Source organism: Neurospora hispaniola (genome assembly GCF_033458365.1).
Source record: "Neurospora hispaniola strain FGSC 10403 chromosome Unknown B0T23scaffold_6, whole genome shotgun sequence".
NCBI lineage: Eukaryota > Fungi > Ascomycota > Sordariomycetes > Sordariales > Sordariaceae > Neurospora > Neurospora hispaniola.
The window spans coordinates 2,527,593-2,548,300 of NW_026944411.1; the positions used below are offsets into that span (position 1 = coordinate 2,527,593).

The following is a 20,708-nucleotide window of genomic DNA, read 5'->3' on the forward strand; positions in this document are numbered from 1 at the left end:
CCGAGGTTCGTGTTCTATATGCGAAACCGAACCTCGCGTGGGAGACGAAGCTCGCCTTGAAAGGCTTCAGTGATGACATGTCAGGTTGCAGATAACAAGAGCCGAGGTGGTGGTGGTGCAATGAGACGCCAAGATATCTGGGGCTGTCCAAGGTACTCTTATAGACTTTGGCTTTCTGCTATCTAAGCCCTCAGCTGAAGTACTGCTTAAGTACCGAGCGACAGCCCCTGAAACCAGTCCCCTGGCGGGGAGGCGCTTCCAGAACAGCTGTTGAGGGGCTTTACCCCACATTTCAGATGGGGCGAGGACAGATGAAATGGCGAAAGCTGTCCAGATTGGGCCAGCAAAGGGAAATCGTGACACACCGACAGCTGTCCTTCTGTCAGGTCGTTCCACTGGCCAGTGCAGTGGCCGCATCTCGAGAGCTTCCGTCCCATCCACCAACCGGTCAAAGTCTCAACTTTCGACTTGAACTTTCTCCGTCCTCTTTTGCCGTCTGCAGGATCTCTCCCTTCTACATATCACAACTCTACGCTTTACTGTGGTATATCACGATTTCCAGAGCTCTCCTTCCCCTTGTTGAGCTCTTGTTGGTTTCTTTTTTTCTTCTATATTTATTAGGTATGCAAGACAGCCTCCCCCACTGGTTCTTCCCCTCTCGTTCTCTGTGTACCTTCTGGCCGGACCGCGGCATGATCCAAACACCAAGCCAAGGCTACATGGAAGCACACCGGCCTGAGAACACGAGTCTCGAAGACGACGCGGAGACCAATGCAATCTCAGTTGGCACCTCGGTTGCCAGATTCTTAGTCATGATACCTTCCTAACACCTCCCTCTTCTAGTACAACATCCTAATACTTCCAACCACCCCTCGACCATTTTACCTTACGAGCCCCGCCTTATATATCATCTGTAGCCATGTCTAGTTTCTTCGCTCAAGTAAAATCGGTGCTGAGCGGCGACACTTTGATCCTCGCCAACCCCAAGAACCCAGCACTCGAGCGCCAATTCTCTCTCGCTTATGTCACTGCTCCCCGTCTGAGCAAAGATGGCGACGAGCCATACGCTTTCCAGTCCCGTGAGTTCCTCAGGGAACTGACTCTCGGCAAGCCCATCAAGTGCACTGTACTCTGTAAGCTTTGCGCTGTCCCCTCTTCTTGCCTCAGTTGCTCCTACATCAACCATTGCTGACTCGGAACCAAAGACACCATTCCCAACTCCGGTAGGGAATATGGCGTTGCGCAACTCCAGGATGGAACCGAGCTCCCCGAGGCCGCCGTCAAGGCTGGCTGGCTCAAGGTCAGGGAGGATGCTGGCAGGAAAGATGACTCCGAGGAGACTCTCGACAAAATCGACAAGCTTAGGGAACTCGAGACCCAGGCAAAGGACGAACAAAAGGGCCTTCACGCTGGCAAGGATGGCTTCATAGCGGTCCAGAACGACCTTGGTGGCCCCGACTTCCTCAACCAGTGGAAGGGCAAGACCGTGGACGCTGTCATTGAGAAGGTCATTAGCGGAGACCGTCTCCTTACCCGTCTTCTACTTAGCGACAAGAAGCACTACCAGGTCATGACTCTCATTGCCGGTATCAGGACGCCATCGACCGCCAGGACCAACCCCTCCACGGGCCAGACGCAGCCTGCCGAGGAATATGGCGAGGAGGCCAAGAGATTTGTCGAGACCCGCCTCCTTCAGCGCAAGTTGAAGGTCAAGATCGTCGGTGCCAGCCCTCAGGGCCAGCTCGTTGCTACCATCCTTCACCCCAACGGCAACATTGCCGAGTTCCTCTTGCAGGACGGCCTTGCCCGCTGCAACGACTTCCACTCTGTCTTCCTTGGACCTGATATGGCTGCTCTCCGCGCTGCCGAGAAGAAGGCCCAGTCCGCTCAGCTGTGCTTGCACAAGGGTCACGTTGCCAAGGCTACTGCTGGTGGTAAGGACCTCGACGTGACTGTCACCAAGATTGTCGGTGCCGATACCATCCTTGTCCGGAACAAGGCCGGCGAAGAGAAGAGGCTCAGCTTGAGCAGCATTCGCGGTCCCAGAGCTGGTGAGCCTTCCGAGGCTCCCTGGAGAGAGGAAGCCAAGGAGTTCCTGCGCAAGAAGATCATTGGCAAGCACGTTCGTGTCTCGATTGACGGTTCCAAGGCTGCCACGGATGATTTTGAGGCCCGTGATGTTGCCACTGTCACTCGTGACGGCAAGAACATTGGTCTGATGCTTGTCCAGGAGGGCTACGCTACCGTTATCAGGCACCGCAAGGATGACACTGATCGCGCTTCCAACTACGACGAGCTTCTCGCTGCCCAGGAGACGGCTAAGGAAGAGAAGAAGGGTATCTGGTCTGGCAAAAGCCCCAAGATCAAGCAGTACACTGACATGTCGGAGAGCGCACAAAAAGCCAAGCTTCAGCTTTCTACCCTCTCGAGGCAAAAGAAGGTTCCCGGTATTGTGGACTACTGCAAGTCCGGTTCTCGCTTCACTGTCTTGATCCCTCGCGAGGGTGTCAAGATTACCCTGGTTCTCGCCGGTATCCGTGCTCCCCGTGCTGGCCGCACCCCCAAGGAGGAGGGTGAGCCCTTTGGAAACGAGGCTCTTGAGTTGGCCAACCGACGCTGCAACCAGAGAGATTGCGAGATTGATGTTCACGACATTGACAAGGTTGGCGGCTTCATTGGTGACCTTTACATCGGTCGCGAGAGCTTTGCCAAGCTCCTTGTTGAGGAGGGCCTTGCTTCCGTTCATCAATACTCTGCCGAGAAGTCCGGTAATGCTGCCGAGCTCAACGCCGCTGAGAAGCGTGCCAAAGAGGCTCGTAAGGGTCTGTGGAAGGACTGGGATCCTTCTCAGGACGCTGCTGAGGAGGAAGAGGCTGCTCAGGCTGCCCCCGAGGTTGAGCTCACCATCCGGGAGAAGCGCAACGACTACCGTGACATCGTCATCACCAACGTCGATGCCAATGGCAAGCTTAAGATCCAGGAGGTCGGCCAGGGCACTGCTGCCTTGACCACCCTCATGAACGAGTTCAAGAAGTACCACAGCAACCCTGCCAACAAGAAGTCCCTCCCTGACGCGCCCAAGACCGGTGAGCTTGTCGCTGCTCAGTTCAGCGCCGATGGCGAGTGGTACAGAGCCCGCGTCAGGTCGAACGACCGCTCCGCCAAGGTTGCCGAGGTTGTCTACATCGATTACGGCAACTCCGAGAAGCAGCCCTGGTCGAAGCTCCGTCCTCTTGACGCGCAGTTTGGCGTTCAGAAGCTCAAGGCCCAGGCCATTGATGCTTCCCTGTCCTTCGTCCAGCTTCCCTCCGCCACTCACTATCTTGATGAGGCCATCAACATTATCTACGAGCTGACTGAAGGCAGACAGCTCGTCGGCAGCTTTGACTACATTGACAACAAGGAGGGTCTCAGCTACATTACCATCTATGACCCCAAGGATGCCAAGGATCCTGATTCATCTCTCAACCGTGAGATCCTTTCGACCGGATACGCCATGGTTCCCATGAAGCTCAAGGCGTGGGAAAGGAGCCCCGTATTCGAGAAGACATTGAAGTCGTACAGGAAGGCTCAAGAACAAGCCAAGGATACGCGTCTTGGTATGTGGGAGTATGGCGATATCACTGAGGACTAGGGTCTGTCGGTGCTTATGTCGGAGAGGTGTGCTATGCCGGAGAGATTTGTTGCTTTTCTCAAGCTATAAGGAGCAGGGCAAGGCGGGGGCGTGAGAGGCGTGCAAAAGATGATATCCTTAGGTGTTCATGATAATCAAAAGGGAGAAAAGAACAAGGGATAATTGATTCGGTTTCGAAATGCTCAACCGCCATCTTTTGTCATATGAACATGTCTATTTGTGAACTTGAATGACGAGTGATATACATAGTTGTGGTTAAGAAGAAACTGCCGATCGCCGGAGCTAACAATAGGTAGGGACTATGGCGGTGTTGATCCGTGAGAGTCTCGCCGTAAAAATCGCCGGCCGGATAAAAAGGCAGTTGGATTGTCAGAAACGTGGCCGGGTAAATTGGTCAGCTCAAGCTCCATTTGCACCGAGCTGTGGAACCGCAAGTCTCCTGGGGGCTGGAAACATGGCAGAATGTCAAAAGTGCCCAATGATAAGGATCAAGAGATGCGTGTGATCCATGTGGTTGTTGTTAGAGGTGGTTAATAGGCGTCACTTCTGCCAAACTGACAATCAACTCAAATACTAGGACTATCATTGACAACGAACGAAGGCAAGTATCGGTATGTTCCAAAAACGACATCGATGACCGTCACTGCACTGGTGACATAAAAGCAGTGGAGCCCCGTAAACACACCCCCGGCCGATCCGAATGGGGTCACTGCCGAGACTAGCGAAGACTGGGCGTGACGTTATGGCATCACTAACATTCACGCTACGCCGCACTAACAAAACCCCAACCCCCGAAAGCACCCCCAAAAGTCCCAAACGACTAACCCCCACGCAGGGACGCAACCCACGACGGTGTGCCTGAAGGACGGGTGGCTGTTGTTTAGCTGCAATGCTGACTGATGTGTGGTCAGTGGTGGTGTAAGAGATGGAATGGGATCCGAATTGGGATGAGGAAGCGGGATTGACGATGTGTTGGATGCTCCGGATGAAAGGTGTTGACCAAGAGGAAAAGGTGAAAACGGTTTGGTTCTTTGGACCCTAGAACTGAGACCATAACCAGAACCCGGGAGGAAAGTTCGGCATTGGCGGCCGAGGCGGAAGGCGGCCATCGAGGTGCCTGGTGCCTCTGCTTGGGTGCTCGGATCGAACAATGACTTGGACTCGCCACATGGCTTCTGTGAAACTGGCCGTGCTGGCCGGGCTGGCCAGAAATGGCAAATGGTCGGAGAAGTGCGGTTTGTGACGGGAAGAGGGGAACAAGAATTGAGAAATGTCAAAGCAAAGAATCACATGAGTCTTCTCCAAGAAGGCGTGGAAGTGATAGATCAAGGGACTACCTTGATGAGACTAGCTGCTTTGATGTCCGAGAGAGTTTCCGGACCTTGCAGAAGAAGCGCAGAAAGAAGGGCCAAATTCTCGACGAAAAGTCGAGGGAGGATCAGGGCTGGTATTTGAACACATTGAGACGGGACGAACAAGGAACTGGATTGACAGGAACTGTCCATGCTCAACTTGAGGCGGCGGCGATATGCAAACAGGATGCGTACCAGGATGGAAAGTTATGACGATGGTGATGAGATCCCCGCTATTTGGCCGTGAAGCGGATTCCCTAGGTGTCATATTAATAAACCAGGACAAGAACCAAAGACCCCTCGCTCCGTTGCAAGCACCATCCACCGCATTCCACTCACGTCCTACCTTAGCGAAGCGTGCCAAGACGTTGCCATTTTCCCCGTCATCCCCAACACCACTTGAAAGCGAACTCGCCCTTCAATAACTTCGCCGGATTCCCAAGTCCTTTCCACCTTTTCTTCTTCTCTACAACAAAACATCTACCGACTTTTTCTCTTTGATTGCTAGATACCCCTCAAAACACCAACAACAAACCACGCCTAATACTATTCACTCATACACACCACCCAAAATGTCTAACTCTCTCGAGCAGCTCAAGGCCACTGGCACTGTACGTTCCGTCATTCCTGTTTCCCCTGTACCGTACCCCGCCAAACCCCTCATCCGATGATTCGGGGGCTTTTTGTGAAGCTTCCCAGACGAACCATCGCAGTTTGATGGGATTTGGCGACGATGCGAGATGCTTCATTGTGTTTGCATCTGTTTTGCGGTATTCTGCGACAAAATTTGGTGAACGGGCTGCTAACCGCTGCATCTTTGCGCAATGTATAGGTTGTCGTCTGTGACTCAGGTAAGCTTCTTCCACCAGCTTCCCTCCGATGCAGGAGCAAAACACCATGTTTTCAATGATGCTAACGATTTCTTGCTTCCAACAGGCGACTTCGCTACCATGGCCAAGTACAAGCCCCAGGATGCCACCACCAACCCCTCCCTGATTCTCGCCGCTACCAAGAAGCCCGAGTACGGCGCTCTCCTCGACGCCGCCATCGCCGATGCCAAGAAGGGCCCCGGCTCCCCCGAGGAGAAGGTCGATGCCGCTCTCGACTACCTCCTTGTCCAGTTCGGCAAGAAGATTCTCGAGATCGTCCCCGGCAAGGTCTCCACTGAGGTCGATGCCGCCCTCTCCTTCGACACCAAGGCTTCCGTCGACAAGGCTCTCCACATCATCAAGGTGCGTGTTTCTGAATATGTTGCCCCCCGAGCTCCCTGATTGAGGTTCACAATGACTGACCTTTCCACCAACAGCTCTACGAGGCCGAGGGTATCTCCAAGGACCGCGTCCTGATCAAGATCGCCTCCACCTGGGAGGGTATCAAGGCTGCCGAGATCCTCCAGCGCGACCACGGCATCAACTGCAACCTCACCCTCATGTTCTCCCTTACCCAGGCCATCGCCGCCGCTGAGGCCGGTGCCTTCCTCATCTCCCCCTTCGTCGGCCGTATCCTTGACTGGTTCAAGGCTCACACCGGCAAGAACTACTCCAAGGAGGAGGACCCCGGTGTGGCTTCCGTCAAGACCATCTTCAACTACTACAAGAAGTTCGGCTACAAGACCATTGTCATGGGTGCCTCTTTCCGCAACATTGGCGAGATCACTGAGCTCGCTGGCTGCGACTACCTGACCATCTCCGTATGTCTTCATCTTCATTTTATGCTGCAATTCCTTGCAGAAATATGTGCTAACAGAACATGAAAATAGCCCAACCTCCTTGAGGAGCTCCTCAACTCCGATGCTCCCGTCCCCCAGAAGCTCAACGCTGCCGACGCCGCCAGCCTCTCGATCGAGAAGAAGACCTACATCAACAGCGAGCCTACTTTCCGCTTCGACTTCAACGAGGACCAGATGGCCGTCGAGAAGCTCCGCGAGGGTATCTCCAAGTTCGCTGCTGATGCCGTCACCCTCAAGGACATCATCAAGCAGAAGCTTGCTGAGTAAGCGTGCGGTGGTGGTAATGGTTTAATTTAGAATGAAACAAAAATGGATGATGACGACTTTTTTTTTTTCTGGCAACTGTTTGCGTCCGCATTGAGGATTGAGGATTACGTGTAGATATTATCGGTGACTGGGTCAAGTTGAAGATTAGATCTTTTGTAGTACTGTAGGTGACGTGTTATGCAAGTCATTGAGAGTCTGAATAGGTCTGTTGACTTGAGGTGACCCGACAACGGTACATGTCATCCGAACTCGCATCAATTGGGATGAAAACATGGCGGTCGATGTCTGCCCTTGTTCATGAGTGAGTGGCATGTGAAAGTGTGGGTGATATGATTTGTCTCCATGATGTCCCTTGTCAGGAAGAATGCAAACCACCACCATCACCACCACCACCACCACACATGTCTTCCACTTCACTTTCATCATAAAACCTCCATTAGACCATATAACAAACACATCATATCGCGGATCCAATCTGGCTTTATATACCCAGAAACAAGAGAAACATTATCTATTCTGAATCTACCAAACCCACCCCTTTATACAACGACAAAGTGTCCGTTTCATTCATCATCGTAATACCGTCTACTAATAATAATCGGCCTCGCCGGGTCCCACGGCCCGTAAATCTCGTTCTTGTACTTTTGTAACCCAATCAGCCACCAGCTGCACCCGCCCATGGCCACCGCGGCAATCAGGCAGGACACAATCATGCCGAGGAGCGAGTGTTTAAGCCACGTTTGCCAGCATTCACACACCCCTCTTGTCCATCCCAAAGTCATTCCTCCGTCTACTACTTCTTCTGGTGATATTACCAACAACTCTCTTCCTGCTGCACCGGCGGCGGCAGCGGCCATCGAAACGGAAGAAGAAGCAGAAGTAGTAGATCCGGGAGGGGGACAAGGCGCCCCGATAATGATGCCCACCCCGGCTCCTGCTCCCAGCAAGAGAAGGACAGTCAGGATGACATGGTACCGAAACGAACGGTGGCGAGCGTACCGACGGAAGACGGGGAAGAGACCAAAGACTTCGATGGAGAACAAGGTTAAGGAGAAGACTTGTCCGGTGGACGGTAGGCGAGAGGCGAGCACGGTCGAGGCCATCAGGGCGGCGTTGGTAGAGAGAGAGGCGATGGGGAACTTGTGCTGCGCTGGGATGGGGGTGGTTGTGCCGCCTGTTGCGGTGGGGACGGCGGTGGGGGCGGAAGAAGAAGTACCGGGGACGGGCCTCGAGCTGGTGCTGGTGCCGGTGCCGGCGTTGGTAGCAGGCGTGGAAGTGCCGCTTGTGGGAGGGGAGGTTGAGGTCAAAGTTGGGATGGGCGTCGCGGCTCCGGTTCCGGCTCCGGCTCTCAATGCGGCTCCGGCTGGCGCTGGGGTCGAGCCTCCGGTTACGATACCGCCGGTTTGATTGGAATGAGGGTTGGTGATGGTTGCTTGTGTGAAGGGGTTGTTGTTGATGGAGTAGTCGAAAAAGAAGATGTTGATGGCAAGCAGCCAGAAGGAGATGGCCCAGATGGAGTCGGAGGAGGTTGAGCGTGTCAGCGACTTCAGGATGGGCGAGAGGCCCAAGAGGGTGAAGTAGATGAGGACGGCGGATTTGATGGTGGATAGACGGAGCTGAAGGCGGCTGTTTCCAGGAAGAACGCCGCCGCCGCGGATGGGGGAGGAAATCGAGGATCGTTGTCGGTGGTGGCCGTAGTGGGCTTCGTGGAAGTCGGCGACAGATTGGGCCCGCGAGCCGGCAGGGGAGGCCGCGGCAGTAGAGGGCTCGATACTTGCGGAGCGCGAGTCGGTTGGACCGATGCTGAAGCGGGGGATGTGTAGATGTTGATCAAGACGCGGGGACGGCGCCGTTGAAGGCAGGGCAGACGCTGGTGTCGGTGTCGCTGCTCCCGTCCCCGCTCCCGCTCCGGCTCCCGGAAGACTTACGATGCTCGCGTTCCGAGTCGGACCACCAAGAGAGTCCTGACGCCGTACGGGACGAGGGTCTCGCCCTCTATGTGAATGTGTAGTCCCATCCATTGCGCGTTGCGCTCCCAGACTCTCCTCCGCTACCCACCAATCCCATAGTAGCCAGCCGATGAAGGTCGCAAAGCTGCCGAAGCCTACCACAGACACGGGGCTGACACGCTCTTGGAAAATGCCGACGAAGCAGACAACGAAGATGATGACGGAGCATACTTGTTGGACAATGACGGTCGAGTCGGCAACAAGAGGCCAAAAGTCGTAGGGCTTGACGCGCGGGTTGCGCTGGAGCTTCTCGAGAAAGGTGGCCTGGTCGGTGTAGTTGTCGGGATATGACTGCTTCACCCAAAGCAGCTTCTGAAAGCGTCTCTGCCTCCTCCTGCTCCTGCTCCTGCTGCCCTCTTTGCGCCTGATAAGTCTTGGACGTAGCTCGTTTGCGGAGCCATTGGGCGCGTTGTTGCCGCTGCCGCTGCCACTGCCGTCTACATTGTAGAGACTGGTTCGGCGCGGCGGGGACACGGGGGAGTAGGCATCTTCGGGGGCCAGATGGGAGGGATCGGCGCGATGCGACTTGAAAGCGACGGGCGCGGTAGACGATCGGACGAGGGGCGGGAACGGGGTCTCGAAGTCGGAGGATAAGGCGGTTTGGTGGAGGCCCGAGGGAGGGGCCATGGATCAGAGAGGCTCTCCCTCCATGCAAAGGTGGGCTCGTCACAAGGTTTTGTCGAGATGTGATGGCGCGTCGAAATTGCAGTTGGCAGTTTGCGACCGACGGACGAAGGCGGATATGAGGTCAGGGTGGTGCTACAGCTGCTGGTGCCCCTGTGCTGGACTCATGGATGCGTGACGCGATGCTGCCGGATGGATGACAGGTGATGGATGGATGGCACACGAGGAAGCAAAATAAGCTTTCTTGGTGTGGCTAGCGCGGGTTGTTGGTGGCGTCGGATGGAAATTGACAATCTAGAATGGAAGGGCCAGGGGAGGAGGCTGGGAATTGGTTCATCAAAGTGGAATGCGCATGATCACTTGAGGAACGAGACGGGACGGGATGGTTGAGGCTAGCTGACCTCGGTGTTCAGGGCCCTCGCTTGCCTGGGAGACAGTGTTGTCTTGGCAGTCAATTGGTAGAGGTACCGGGCTAGCCGAGGTAGCTTCTTCCAGCGAGTGCACGAGCCATCCCTCAGTGGGTGAGTGTGGCCATTCATGGAAATCGGCGGCGGCAGGGCCAAATCGCCAAGCGGCAACTGAAACCGAAGAACCCAAGAATGACGGAATAGTTTCTTGTCTGAGGAAACTGAAATGCTTGGCTCTTCGTTTCGCCGTTGAATGTGTTTAACATCAACCCCTTGGTGTTTCGGGACTTGGCAAACAGAAACAAAAAAAAAAAGCTTATCTGATCACCAACCATGCCCTTCACCTGGTCCCTGGTATCTTGACGGATCCGCAACACCTTCATTCACACTCGCTTACACTTGCCGCAATGCAAGTACCTCACTCAGCAGCACTCCTGATGACACTCTTGAAACATACGGGGAGCTATATGGTCAAGCGATGGTCTAGTTGAATCTGTACGAGGGCGAGAGGGGATGGCCACCGACGAGACTCCACCCTATGCAAAATGCCATATGGGGGAATACGAACAGCAGAAAGGTGTGACCTGCCCACGCAAAGGATTTCCCCGCAGGCAGGCGTGGAAGCTGAGGCTGAGGAGAGTGACGGTTTATGGGAACAAGCGAAGGCGTTCTCGGTCGGGTAACATCAAGGGAGAGGAAGGGGAACCAACAGCCAACTCGAGGAAACCCAACCATTGCTCCATCACCCCTGTCTGCCATATGCGGTCGGTCCGGTCCAGATCCCCATCTCTCTTGGACCATGTTGCATAGCCTCTCCTCTGAGCCGAGCAAGGTTTCGGAACCCGACGCAAAACCTCCCGATTTTGGTCAACCATCACGTCTGCGATGCTACCTCTCGTCTGTCACTGTCCTTCTCTTATGGTTCTTCACGCAAACGCCTTGCCCAAAAGAGCCTCCCGGATAGGAAAACGCCGATCATAGAAGCATCAATGGCGCCAGGTGATTGGGTGAGACCTCGAGATCCGGAGCGGGACTGCCGTGGTGTTTCGATGCACATGGAGCGGGAAGTGGTTGGAACAAGGTTTGGACACCCCTGTAAAATGGTAAAACAGTCACGCCGAGGCGTTGCATGTTAATGGGATGCTGGGGAAAACTGCGGTTCTGCGCAGCACAGCATTGGACTGGGCTCCAAATTGGATGAGATGAGGGACGCCGACGGCATATACATACGAGATGGCACCTTTCCCCCATTGGCGAATCCTTCACGACACTAAGCTCTGCACAGCCAGCCATCCTCTCAATATACCGGCCCAACATATACACCACCAGCTGCTGTGTTGTTCTTGACAACGGACCACCGTCTGCTTTCTCTTCTTGTAATTCGTCCTCATTCCTCTACCTCACCCTTTCTGCTTGCGCCCTGCTTGCCTTTACAGCTTGCCACCTTGCGGCCTGCACAAGACGTGGCTTTATGTTGCTTCAGCTAGTGGTGCAACCACTCGCATGTATAAGGGCACTGCGGCATAATACAACCACGAAGGCGAGCTTTCGACACCCCCGGACACGCCGAACGCTGTGATAGTCATATCATCAATCACACCTCCATCTTGGATCTTGCGATTGTCGTCGGGAAGTATCGCGGAGATCATAAAGTCCCGCGCCTTCACTACAACTCCATCTTCCCAACATCACTTCCAAGGGCGCCCGGTTGATCGGACCTGCCCACAAGATCTCGGCCCGCTTACCTTGGCCATTTACAGCCGCCCGTGCATCAAGTCACACGATGAAGTCGACTACCTTTCTCACCACCATCGCTATGGCACATGTGGCGCTATGCGTGCCGGTACCGTGGATGGCCGGTGATAATATCCTGCTTTCACCGAACAGGAATGTGCCGAGCAGCGCAGCTTCCGGTCGAGATCCAAAGTCCGATAAAGCCTTTGTTCTTGCTACCTCTCACCTTGCTCCCGGTCCGATCCTCCAAAAGGCTGAACGTTCATTCAACTCCTTATGGGATAATTGGAAGAAGAAGCATGGCTCAGGACCGGCACTGATTGTCGATAACGCGAGGAAGGATATCCCGGTGTTGGTCATCACGGAATTGGGGGAGCTGGGAGTCGGGATACCTTCATCATCGCAGCCACCCTCAAAACAAGCGTCCAACCCCAAGCAGAAACCAGTATCGGCATTACCTGGCAACGAGAAGGCGGATAATGTTTCGGTTACGGAAATGGGGGAGTTGAGCATCGGGATACCTTCGCCAGTGCCGTCGCCACCTTCGCCCTCGTCGTCGTCGTCCTCTTCGTTATCATCATCGTCTCAACCGTCCAATGGCACATCACCGTGCCCCTTCTATGTCGAAAAACCCCGCGATCATGATGATGTGCTGGTCATATTCCTGGTGTCGGCCTTCCTACTTGTTGTCGTCGTGGTCGAAACTTGGGGTCCTGTTTGTCGAAGGTTAGCTGTCTCGCCATATCTCCCGTGTTACGTCAACCCTCCATCTTTTCCCGTCCCATCTGCATTGTCGACAGAGGTCCCGCTGACTCGCCGGTATGATAGTGTAAGAAACATGTTCTCATCGAAACGGAAGGGCGTCATTCAGTTGGCCGAGGAGACAGAGACGAAACCCAAGTCGTTTCGGGATAATGCGGTCCTGGTCAAGTCGGAGAGCGGTTGAGGTCGGGGATACTTGGAATGGAAAGAGCTTAAAAACTGAATGGGGGCATGTCGTCCAGGTGGAACCTCGGATGGAATCGTGGAGTGGGGCGAATGAAGGTGCATGCATATCTGGGCGTTTTGGATCGTAGGAAATGGGCGGCATATCGGACAGCTTTTTCTTTGACTTTGAATCTTATATCATCGGTTTGGGATGCATGCCGTTTCTTGTGTCGGATACTCGGGGGTTCAATCCTTCGTTCGGGCCGGATACTCTTGTCGTTGTCGACTGACTGTACACATGGACGTCTCTGATGCGCCAATTGTATCTCCGTGGATTGGACGCTCGTTGTCGATGGACTTTGGTGGCGACTGATCGACATGCTCTTGCTTTTCCATGTTGGCGTTTTCTCCACCGATTCCCATTGCTATGGTACCCGCATTTCGTGTCGACATGGCTGCGCGGTTTGATCAGAGTCGCTTCGGCAGTCTCGAGGGAATAAGAAAGTGCAGAAAGATGGCATCCGACAGATATTATTATACTCGGCGCAAACCAAAAGGATTTTCGCAATCCGGAACCTTCGGCTTTCTCCTCGGGCAGCCTTTGATATCCGATCCGGTCGTCGCGGATGATGTCTTGGCATTCGACCAAATGGTCTTGGCAGCGTCGTCAGCAGCATTCAGCAGACGTTTTGGTGGTTCCCGCGCTGAATGGAGTCAACAAACCAAACTGAATTGCCAAGTCAGCAGCGATAAATACGTGACACGCAACAGAGCCCCAAGACTTTCCCTTTCAAGTACACCATCACCAAACGGCAACCGCCTATCACTCGATGCCACATAAAGACATTCTCTGTTCGCAGTTGGCATACGACATATAAACCTGTTTGATCATCCCAATTTCGTCCTCGAGGCTCCGTTGTAGACTACTCAGAGCCTTGTTATACCTCTGTTCAATTTTGGGAATTTACACAAACACAACCTCAATAATCCCATGACATGCTTTATAATGTTCCAAAAAGCAGCCTTCCCAGCACCATCCCAGATCTCACATGATGGCTTTTGGTTGTAATGGAGGTGACCTCTTGCCGGATTGCGGGAAAGCCAAGACCCAACGTGACGGTCCATCCAGCCTTCGCTAGACTTCGCGGCCGCTTTTGCAACACGCCATTGGTCAAAGACCGCGGAGAAAGGGAAAGCTGAATACCGACAGGGCTGCTGCCAACACACCATCCGTCAGACTGGTAGAGCATCCACATGTGTGGCAGAGGCACCGGAGCACCCTTGACTGCCACCCTCTGCCACCCTCCAGCGTGGTGTTTCAAGACACGCCCACACATCCAAGACACACTTCTCTCCTAACGGGCCGCAACGCTGGTGTCTTGACCTGTTCCTGCTGGTATCCTCCCGTCTTTTCCTGCGTCTTGCCGCCAGCTGGCGTGGTCGCCTTGTCTACACTACGAGAAGATGAGGATAGTATGATGGAAAAAAGAAAGGCCAACGGAGCAAATGGCCGACATGTGCTAGCCAACAACAGTGCCAGTAAGCGCCATCATCCAGCCAACCACCCAGGCAGTGACATTCCTCTCTGATACGCGGTGCATGTTCAGCCCGTCCACACACACTTCATCTGATCCATCTTAGCACGCACGCTCCGGAGCCGTGTACTTAGTGGCTCCATATACCCTGCATGGCCTGCTGCATGCCAACCCCGCCCTCCTGCGTCTTGCCCCCTCGGTACCGGCGCATCTTTTCTCAGCCTCTTCTGTTCTTTGGTGCTGTTTTTAAAGATCCCGTTGTCCATATTCTGCACGTCTCGTTAGCTTCTCCAAGTCGGACTACTCTTTGGCGCTTCTTTATTGATAAGCTTGCGCAGGAACCGACAAGTTTTGCCGTGTTTGGACCATTTTGCGCCTTTGTTTACAAGAGAATAGGAGATCGCGGAAGCCAAGAAGTGACCCCTCACTTTCACCAGCCCCCAGATTTCTGATCCCTGAAACTCCCACGACGAGTCGCGCAAAATTCGATATCAGCCCTACACCTCGCTGCTTGGACCAGATTCCAGCTGCATGATCCGAGTCTGTCAGTCATCGACCAAACCAACCCGAACTCAGGTTCCCACACTCGAGTTAGCAACAGACTTTTGACGGCCAGCATCAAAGCATGTCCCTACAAGTGGACGAACGGAGCCGAGGCGGGCGGTCCCGCTCCCCCGCAGATCGTCGCCGGGAGGACGAGGACCGCCGCCCGCGGAGCCACGTCCGCACGTCCTCGGCCAACATTGTCGAAGCTGGTGTGTACCCGCCAGCCAACGACAACTATCGCGACGTTGACCCTGCCCTTGCGTATGAACAGCTCGCCAACTACCCGCCTTCCGCTGGTAATCGCGGCGGCGATTACTACCACAGCAGCTATCATGCGTCAGCGCCATCGCTAGGCAGGCCGCGTGAGCGGTCGCCCTCGCGTGAACGGGTGAGAGATCAGTCGCGCCTTCGCGCACAGAGCCGTGACAGGAGACCGGATCCCAGAGAGTCTTCGGATTGGGGAAAGAACATCAACAGGGAGCGCCCGGGTGAGTTTGCCGGCATGTATCTTCCGCCCAAGTATGCCACCACCGTTGTCTCGGCCGACTCGACAGGATCACCACATGGGTCACGCGACTCGTTCCATGGTCATGGCCGCGCGCCCAGCACCTCGGGCAGGGACAGAGATTCCAGCAGGGAGCGCCATCAACGCATAAAGGACAGACTTGAGGACGATCTTGCCTACGGCAAGCGTCCAGAGACGCCGCCATCACCGGGTTACCACCGTCCTCGTCCGTCTAGCTACCATGCAGGTGTTGGAAGACCCGATGACAAGTACGGCGAGCCCATCGGCCGTCACAGCGGCCGCACCCACAGCCCGAACATCAGCATCAGCAGCGCCTACGATCTGCGCTCCGACGAACGCAAAGGGGGCCGTATCGATGCGCCCAGCGTCGTCACCATTGAGCCTCCTCACGTCAGCGGCAGCGGCTACCCTTCCTCACCCGGTCGAGGCCGCCACGAAGACGACGGCAAACTCCCCCTCAAGTCCGCCATGCGTCCCGGCCGCGAAAAGTCTCCGCTCCCGCCTACCAACCGCATGTCCCTCCTCTCTGTCAACGGACACAACCCTCACATGTCCAACAACAACCTCTCTGTCGCCAACGCGCCCGCTTCCCCAATGCTCGAATCCTATCACGGCACCTACCAATCCATGTCCCCAATGCCCTCCCCCTTGATGCTCCCCACCCAACCCGGTCCCAACGGTTCCTCGTACAGTTTCGTCGAGCCTTTATCTCCCCTCTACGGCTCCTCTTCGTCGGACGACGAGTATCACCGCAAGGGAGGCGGCAGCGGCGGTGAAAAGAAAGGTCACGCCCGCACCCACTCCCGCCGCGCCCGCTTCCACGACCCCATCGACGACGCCGCCCGCCTCGCCAATGCCCTCAAGGGCGAAAGCCGCGCGCCCGACACGCCCGTCCTCATCGAGATCTTACCGGGCCTCACGCACGAGCAGGTCATGGACTTGCGGGGTGAGTACAAGCGGCTGGTGAAAACCGGCGCCGAGCGCAGGGGTGTCAATATCGCCAAGCACATCCGCGCGCGACTCAAGGACGAGGATCCGACGCTCATGAAGGCGTGCTATACGGTGGCGCTGGGTAGGTGGGAGTCGGAAGCGTATTGGGCGAATTTCTGGTACCACGGGGATAAGACGCGGAGGGAGTTGTTGATTGAGAGTCTGATGGGCAGGACGAATGAAGAAATCTACAAAATCAAGGCAGGGTTTTCAGACAAAAAGTACGGGGATAGTCTTGTGAAATGCATGAAGATGGAGTTGAAGGAGGATAAGTTCAAGAAGGCGGTGTTGATGGTTTTGGAGGAGAAGAGGCAGGAGGATGTGGATCGGTTTGGACACCCCGTGAGACTGGATCTCGAGCTGGTGGCGGATGATGTGAGGACGTTGAGGGATGCGATTAAGTCCGAGAGGGGGGGCGAGTCGGCCATGCTGGCGATTGTGGTGATGAGGAGTGAGACGCACTTGAAGGAGGTGATGAGGGTTTATAAGGAGACGTACAAGGGGGCAAATTTTGCTAGGGATGCGTTGAAGAAGAGTGGGAATCTTGTCGTACGTTCTCATTCCCTTCCTCTTTCTCCCTTGTTTCGAGATGCTAATGGAGACCAAAACCAAAACAGGGAGAAGTCCTAGCCCACATCCTCAACGGCGTCATCAACAAGCCCGTCCGCGACGCCATGCTGCTCAACCACGCCCTAACCCTGTCCAAGCGGGACGAGCTGCGGCGCGAGCTGTTGATTTCGAGATTGGTCCGCTTCCACTGGGACGCCGGCCACATGTCCCGCGTCAAGAAGGCCTATCACGAACACTACGGTCAGGACCTCCAGGAGGCCGTCAAGGAGGCTACCAGTGGCGAGTGGGGAGAGTTTTGCGGGCAGCTGTGCGTCAGCAGGATGCCGGATGATGTCAAGAAGATTGAAAGGAGGCCGACGGACGATTGCTAGGAAAATAACGCCGCGGTTCTTTTTATGACGACGTCTGAGGTGGGAGGGAAGGATGATGCTTGATGATGGGTTTGGTGAACCCACTGAGCGGTGGGGATGGAAGGGACGGTACATGAGATATGAATGAAGTGATTGAAGGTTGATGACTGGGAAGGGATATTATGAGTGTTATGGCTTTGGATGAAATGTAAATGATGGAACTGATGATTAGATTACGATGGATATACCAATTCTCCCATGCGCATACTCTGTTTACCCTACATCCAGATTGGATTGTTATGATATCTCTGCACTTTGGTGGGCTCCTTCTCATCTTGCTTAGGTTGATTCCGGGTTTGCTTCATTCACACGACATGAAGCGGGAAGAAATACCCTGAAGGGACTGGCTGCGATCAAGATAAATCTCTCGTACTCCTTCCGCCGTCATACACATACAAAAAGACTCTTCGACAACAGACTAACATCAGGGTCTCTCCTTCGTCTTCATGTCACCAAAATATCAGACAACATACTATTATCATAGTCACTGCCTAACAAATGCTTCCACACCCAGCAACAGTCTTATATCACAAACATCTACTCGCATATACAGTTGAAACTATTTTCCCGAGACATAGATCATTTGAGCGAGACCTCACTAATCTTCTTGTGAACTAAAACCATGTGCTCAACCTCTCTCGAACTTGAAAGTTCATGTTGCTCTATGATGAAACCATGAATTCTTAAGACAAGTAGTGGATCTCACCTAGAGCGCAAGAAGTGCCCTGGAACACATCAGTCAACATGCCACCTGCTAACACATCAGATATCCCTAGAGGTTTTTGAGTCGCTGGCCCCTCCTCCAACTTGAACCCTGCCGGCATCCCACGCCGTAGCCGCTGCGAGCCTTCAACAAGTTTTCCTCACTATACCTAGGTGAACCACTCCTTTGTTCGAACATTAAACAAAAGTGAAAGTAGAGGTACTCCCAAACACTGTATACATTTCCCACCTCTTTTCCCCATCCGAATCTCACATGGCTCATCTGATACCTACCCTAGCTTCCTCTCTCTACCTAGTTACCCCCAGCCACCTAGCTTACACCTCATCAATGGCAGTCAACCGAGATTTTCCTCGGCGTCACGATAGGCAATAACCCCAAAGGGGTAAATCCTCTTTTACCTACCCACCTCGTTCTCGCGGCGTCTGGCGTGTGTGGCGTACATATATGGGGGCGTAAGGGCGTGTTTGTTTACCTCTAGACTACCTAGTGTACCTCGATCGATCGAGTGAGTGAGTGAGTGAGTGAGTGAGTGAGTGAGTGAGGCCCGGAACTTTTCCCGCGGCGAGATCGCGCACGCAGGGCCACACAGGCGGTATGTGTCACCATTCATGCATGCTCTCGAGCCGCGCTAACATTGAACAGGCGATTTGATCTCTTGAGTTCACAGACAGCACGAATTCTGCGTCACTTGACAGTGGCTTGCTTGACAGCGCTTGACGGCCCTTGATACATAGCGGAATGTGAAACCCACGAAATGACCCAGGAAGAACCACCCGAGAAAGGCACGGGTTTCGGTAAGGAAGGGCGGATAAAGTAAGGTGAGTAGGTAGGTATGTATCTCTTAGGTTGGGTGATACACTAGCTTGAGAGGTATTTACACTATGTGTAGGCGAGGTACACTAGATCAGGCAGGCACGTAGGGTAGGTAGGGTAGGTAGGGTAGTGGGAAGCGGGAAGTAGCCGGGAAGGGGTTGCGGGAACTTCTGAAAAAGACGGACCAGCCAGGGACAGGTTTTCACTTTCACTTTCAACGGAACGGACAAAGGCGCGAGACAGAACTGAAGCGGTTGTGGTACACTATGTACTGTGAGAGACAGACATTCAAGAAAAGGGTCAGATAACCTCAAGGGAAAGGTGAAGGAATGGATGTCTTACCGCTTCACCAGCAAGTAAGTTCGGTACGGAGAGGTAGCCAGGATAGAGGTCCATAAATTGAAGGTTCACGAAAAGGTCTGGTGGCTTGGACGGATAGATAGCGAGGGGTTTGAGACAAAGAACTTTTGGAGGCACGTAGTGATGTGGCTTGCACAATACTGAGCTATCATCAATGATAACGAGGGAAAATCGCAAATTATCTCAGTCTGGCTTCATGGGCTTTTTTTTCCTACCTAGTTTCTAGTTGACTGTTAAGTGCATCTTTCGCCGTGTTTTATACTACCATACACTGTTCCTGCGCTTCTTCGGCCCGTCTTTGGGCATTCTTCTTTACGTTCACAAAGTGCCAAGGGACAATTGAGATCTCATTTGTGATTATTACAAGATTGAGTATTTATCTGTAAGTGACTAATGTTGTGAACACGCTGTGGACGTGGCTGGACCACACGTTGTGGCGGGTGTATGCGGTTGGATGATCGCAGCGGCCTTTGTTTGGTCAATTTGCGCTGAGCCAGTTCAACAGCTGTTGGTACTGAAAATTTCCCCCAATTTCTCAAGTCATTCATCGCTATTTAACGATTAAGGCGCTGTTCAGCCTCGAGTCATTGTTTGAGGAAGAGGAGGAGGAGGTTGGGCGTTAACGGCATTTGGGACGGGAACGGCACCCTTATTCAACCCTAACCCGCCTTCAACTTCGCTGTGTACAACCCGACTCCAAGTCCCGAAGTCGGCAACCGTCAAAAGTGAACCACCCATTCACAATTTTTTTTTTCCCCTTCCAACTGCACAAGGTTTATCCTTTGTAAATAGCGTTTGCATAAGTCCACGCCCACGTTACATCAAGTCGGGCCTCGCGAACAACCCGTGCGGCCGACGACCGTTCTCTGAGCTCTCTGCTATCCCCGACTCCGATCTCCGATCCCCGATTTCGATGTGACGGTACCACTAAGTACCCTTCTCCAAAACTCAAGTACCTCTAGGTACACACTTATAGACACTGTTCTTGGCCGATGGTTCTCGTCCAATCTCCTGCTTTCATCCAGCGTGGTTGAGCTTTTCCATCTGAATAGGGTAAAGTTCGTTCAATGAAGCACATTGGTGCTGCGGGCGGTTTTTCGTATGTACACAGTATGATCTTCGGGGGAAGAGATGCTGGCATCATGATGAATCATGGATAGGTGAAACTGAGAACTGCATCTGATAGGTAGTGATGTGCAACAGGGTTACTCTGTTGGAAAGATGGGTTGGCAAGAAGATTGACGGTGATTGGATTTTTTTTCTTGTATCTTTGTGAATTGACTTGAAGAGGAAAGTTTGACTGCTGATGTCGCCAACTCTATATTCATGACTGCATATGCATTGATCCTGCGTAGTGTAAGACGGGGCGACGGGTTGGATCAATCTCTCCTGTTCCTTCTGGAAAGACGGAAAACGCAACGACAGCATGTCATGTGTAGGTAGGCGATGCAAAGCACACAAGTTCTCTGCCTTGCCGTCTTGGCCCAAGGCTATGAAACGTCAAGCGACAGCCTGACAAGACGATAATATCTTTGACTACTCGGCATCGTA

At 53.8% G+C, this 20,708-nt stretch overlaps 6 protein-coding genes across 6 annotated transcripts; 5 read left to right on the plus strand and 1 right to left on the minus strand.

The window, feature by feature from the left end:
- Nucleotides 1-807: 807 nt before the first annotated feature.
- Nucleotides 808-3,734, plus strand: B0T23DRAFT_199335 (uncharacterized protein). Its single transcript, XM_062833353.1, has 2 exons — nucleotides 808-1,133; nucleotides 1,206-3,734. The coding sequence occupies exons 1-2, from the start codon at nucleotides 920-922 to the stop codon at nucleotides 3,632-3,634; spliced, it is 2,643 nt and encodes an 880-aa protein (XP_062691047.1). The 5' UTR covers nucleotides 808-919; the 3' UTR covers nucleotides 3,635-3,734.
- Nucleotides 3,735-4,784: 1,050 nt separating this feature from the next.
- B0T23DRAFT_397879 (uncharacterized protein) lies at nucleotides 4,785-5,199 on the plus strand (the record flags this gene model as incomplete). The annotated part of the gene is made up of 2 exons (XM_062838319.1): nucleotides 4,785-4,869; nucleotides 4,919-5,199. 2 exons carry the CDS (start codon nucleotides 4,785-4,787, stop codon nucleotides 5,197-5,199), a joined length of 366 nt encoding a protein of 121 aa, XP_062691048.1.
- Nucleotides 5,200-5,292: 93 nt separating this feature from the next.
- On the plus strand, nucleotides 5,293-7,437 carry B0T23DRAFT_385242 (transaldolase). The gene is made up of 5 exons (XM_062837525.1): nucleotides 5,293-5,597; nucleotides 5,819-5,837; nucleotides 5,923-6,218; nucleotides 6,293-6,676; nucleotides 6,746-7,437. Exons 1-5 carry the CDS (start codon nucleotides 5,559-5,561, stop codon nucleotides 6,980-6,982), a joined length of 975 nt encoding a protein of 324 aa, XP_062691049.1. The 5' UTR covers nucleotides 5,293-5,558; the 3' UTR covers nucleotides 6,983-7,437.
- Nucleotides 7,438-7,545: 108 nt separating this feature from the next.
- Nucleotides 7,546-9,618, minus strand: B0T23DRAFT_322132 (phosphatidylinositol N-acetylglucosaminyltransferase subunit C; the record flags this gene model as incomplete). The annotated part of the gene is made up of 4 exons (XM_062835281.1): nucleotides 7,546-7,742; nucleotides 7,884-8,132; nucleotides 8,379-9,375; nucleotides 9,433-9,618. 4 exons carry the CDS (start codon nucleotides 9,616-9,618, stop codon nucleotides 7,546-7,548), a joined length of 1,629 nt encoding a protein of 542 aa, XP_062691050.1.
- Nucleotides 9,619-11,572: 1,954 nt separating this feature from the next.
- B0T23DRAFT_199417 (uncharacterized protein) lies at nucleotides 11,573-12,890 on the plus strand. Its single transcript, XM_062833354.1, has 2 exons — nucleotides 11,573-12,482; nucleotides 12,585-12,890. The coding sequence occupies exons 1-2, from the start codon at nucleotides 11,806-11,808 to the stop codon at nucleotides 12,700-12,702; spliced, it is 795 nt and encodes a 264-aa protein (XP_062691051.1). The 5' UTR covers nucleotides 11,573-11,805; the 3' UTR covers nucleotides 12,703-12,890.
- Nucleotides 12,891-14,416: 1,526 nt separating this feature from the next.
- On the plus strand, nucleotides 14,417-17,466 carry B0T23DRAFT_362844 (uncharacterized protein). Its single transcript, XM_062836312.1, has 2 exons — nucleotides 14,417-16,829; nucleotides 16,898-17,466. Exons 1-2 carry the CDS (start codon nucleotides 14,844-14,846, stop codon nucleotides 17,219-17,221), a joined length of 2,310 nt encoding a protein of 769 aa, XP_062691052.1. The 5' UTR covers nucleotides 14,417-14,843; the 3' UTR covers nucleotides 17,222-17,466.
- Nucleotides 17,467-20,708: the final 3,242 nt, after the last annotated feature.

Excerpts from the sequence above, each read along its gene's own strand:
- B0T23DRAFT_385242 (XM_062837525.1), top strand. The coding sequence starts at position 5,559 with ATGTCTAACTCTCTCGAGCAGCTCAAGGCCACTGGCACT. Across the intron at positions 6,219-6,292 it reads AGGCTCTCCACATCATCAAG|CTCTACGAGGCCGAGGGTAT; the intron begins GTGCGTGTTTCT and ends TTCCACCAACAG. Across the intron at positions 6,677-6,745 it reads GCGACTACCTGACCATCTCC|CCCAACCTCCTTGAGGAGCT; the intron begins GTATGTCTTCAT and ends ACATGAAAATAG.
- B0T23DRAFT_199335 (XM_062833353.1), top strand. The coding sequence starts at position 920 with ATGTCTAGTTTCTTCGCTCAAGTAAAATCGGTGCTGAGCGGCGACACT. Across the intron at positions 1,134-1,205 it reads CATCAAGTGCACTGTACTCT|ACACCATTCCCAACTCCGGT; the intron begins GTAAGCTTTGCG and ends TCGGAACCAAAG.
- B0T23DRAFT_362844 (XM_062836312.1), top strand. The coding sequence starts at position 14,844 with ATGTCCCTACAAGTGGACGAACGGAGCCGAGGCGGGCGGTCCCGCTCC. Across the intron at positions 16,830-16,897 it reads AGAAGAGTGGGAATCTTGTC|GGAGAAGTCCTAGCCCACAT; the intron begins GTACGTTCTCAT and ends AAACCAAAACAG.
- B0T23DRAFT_199417 (XM_062833354.1), top strand. The coding sequence starts at position 11,806 with ATGAAGTCGACTACCTTTCTCACCACCATCGCTATGGCACATGTGGCG. Across the intron at positions 12,483-12,584 it reads TGGGGTCCTGTTTGTCGAAG|TGTAAGAAACATGTTCTCAT; the intron begins GTTAGCTGTCTC and ends CCGGTATGATAG.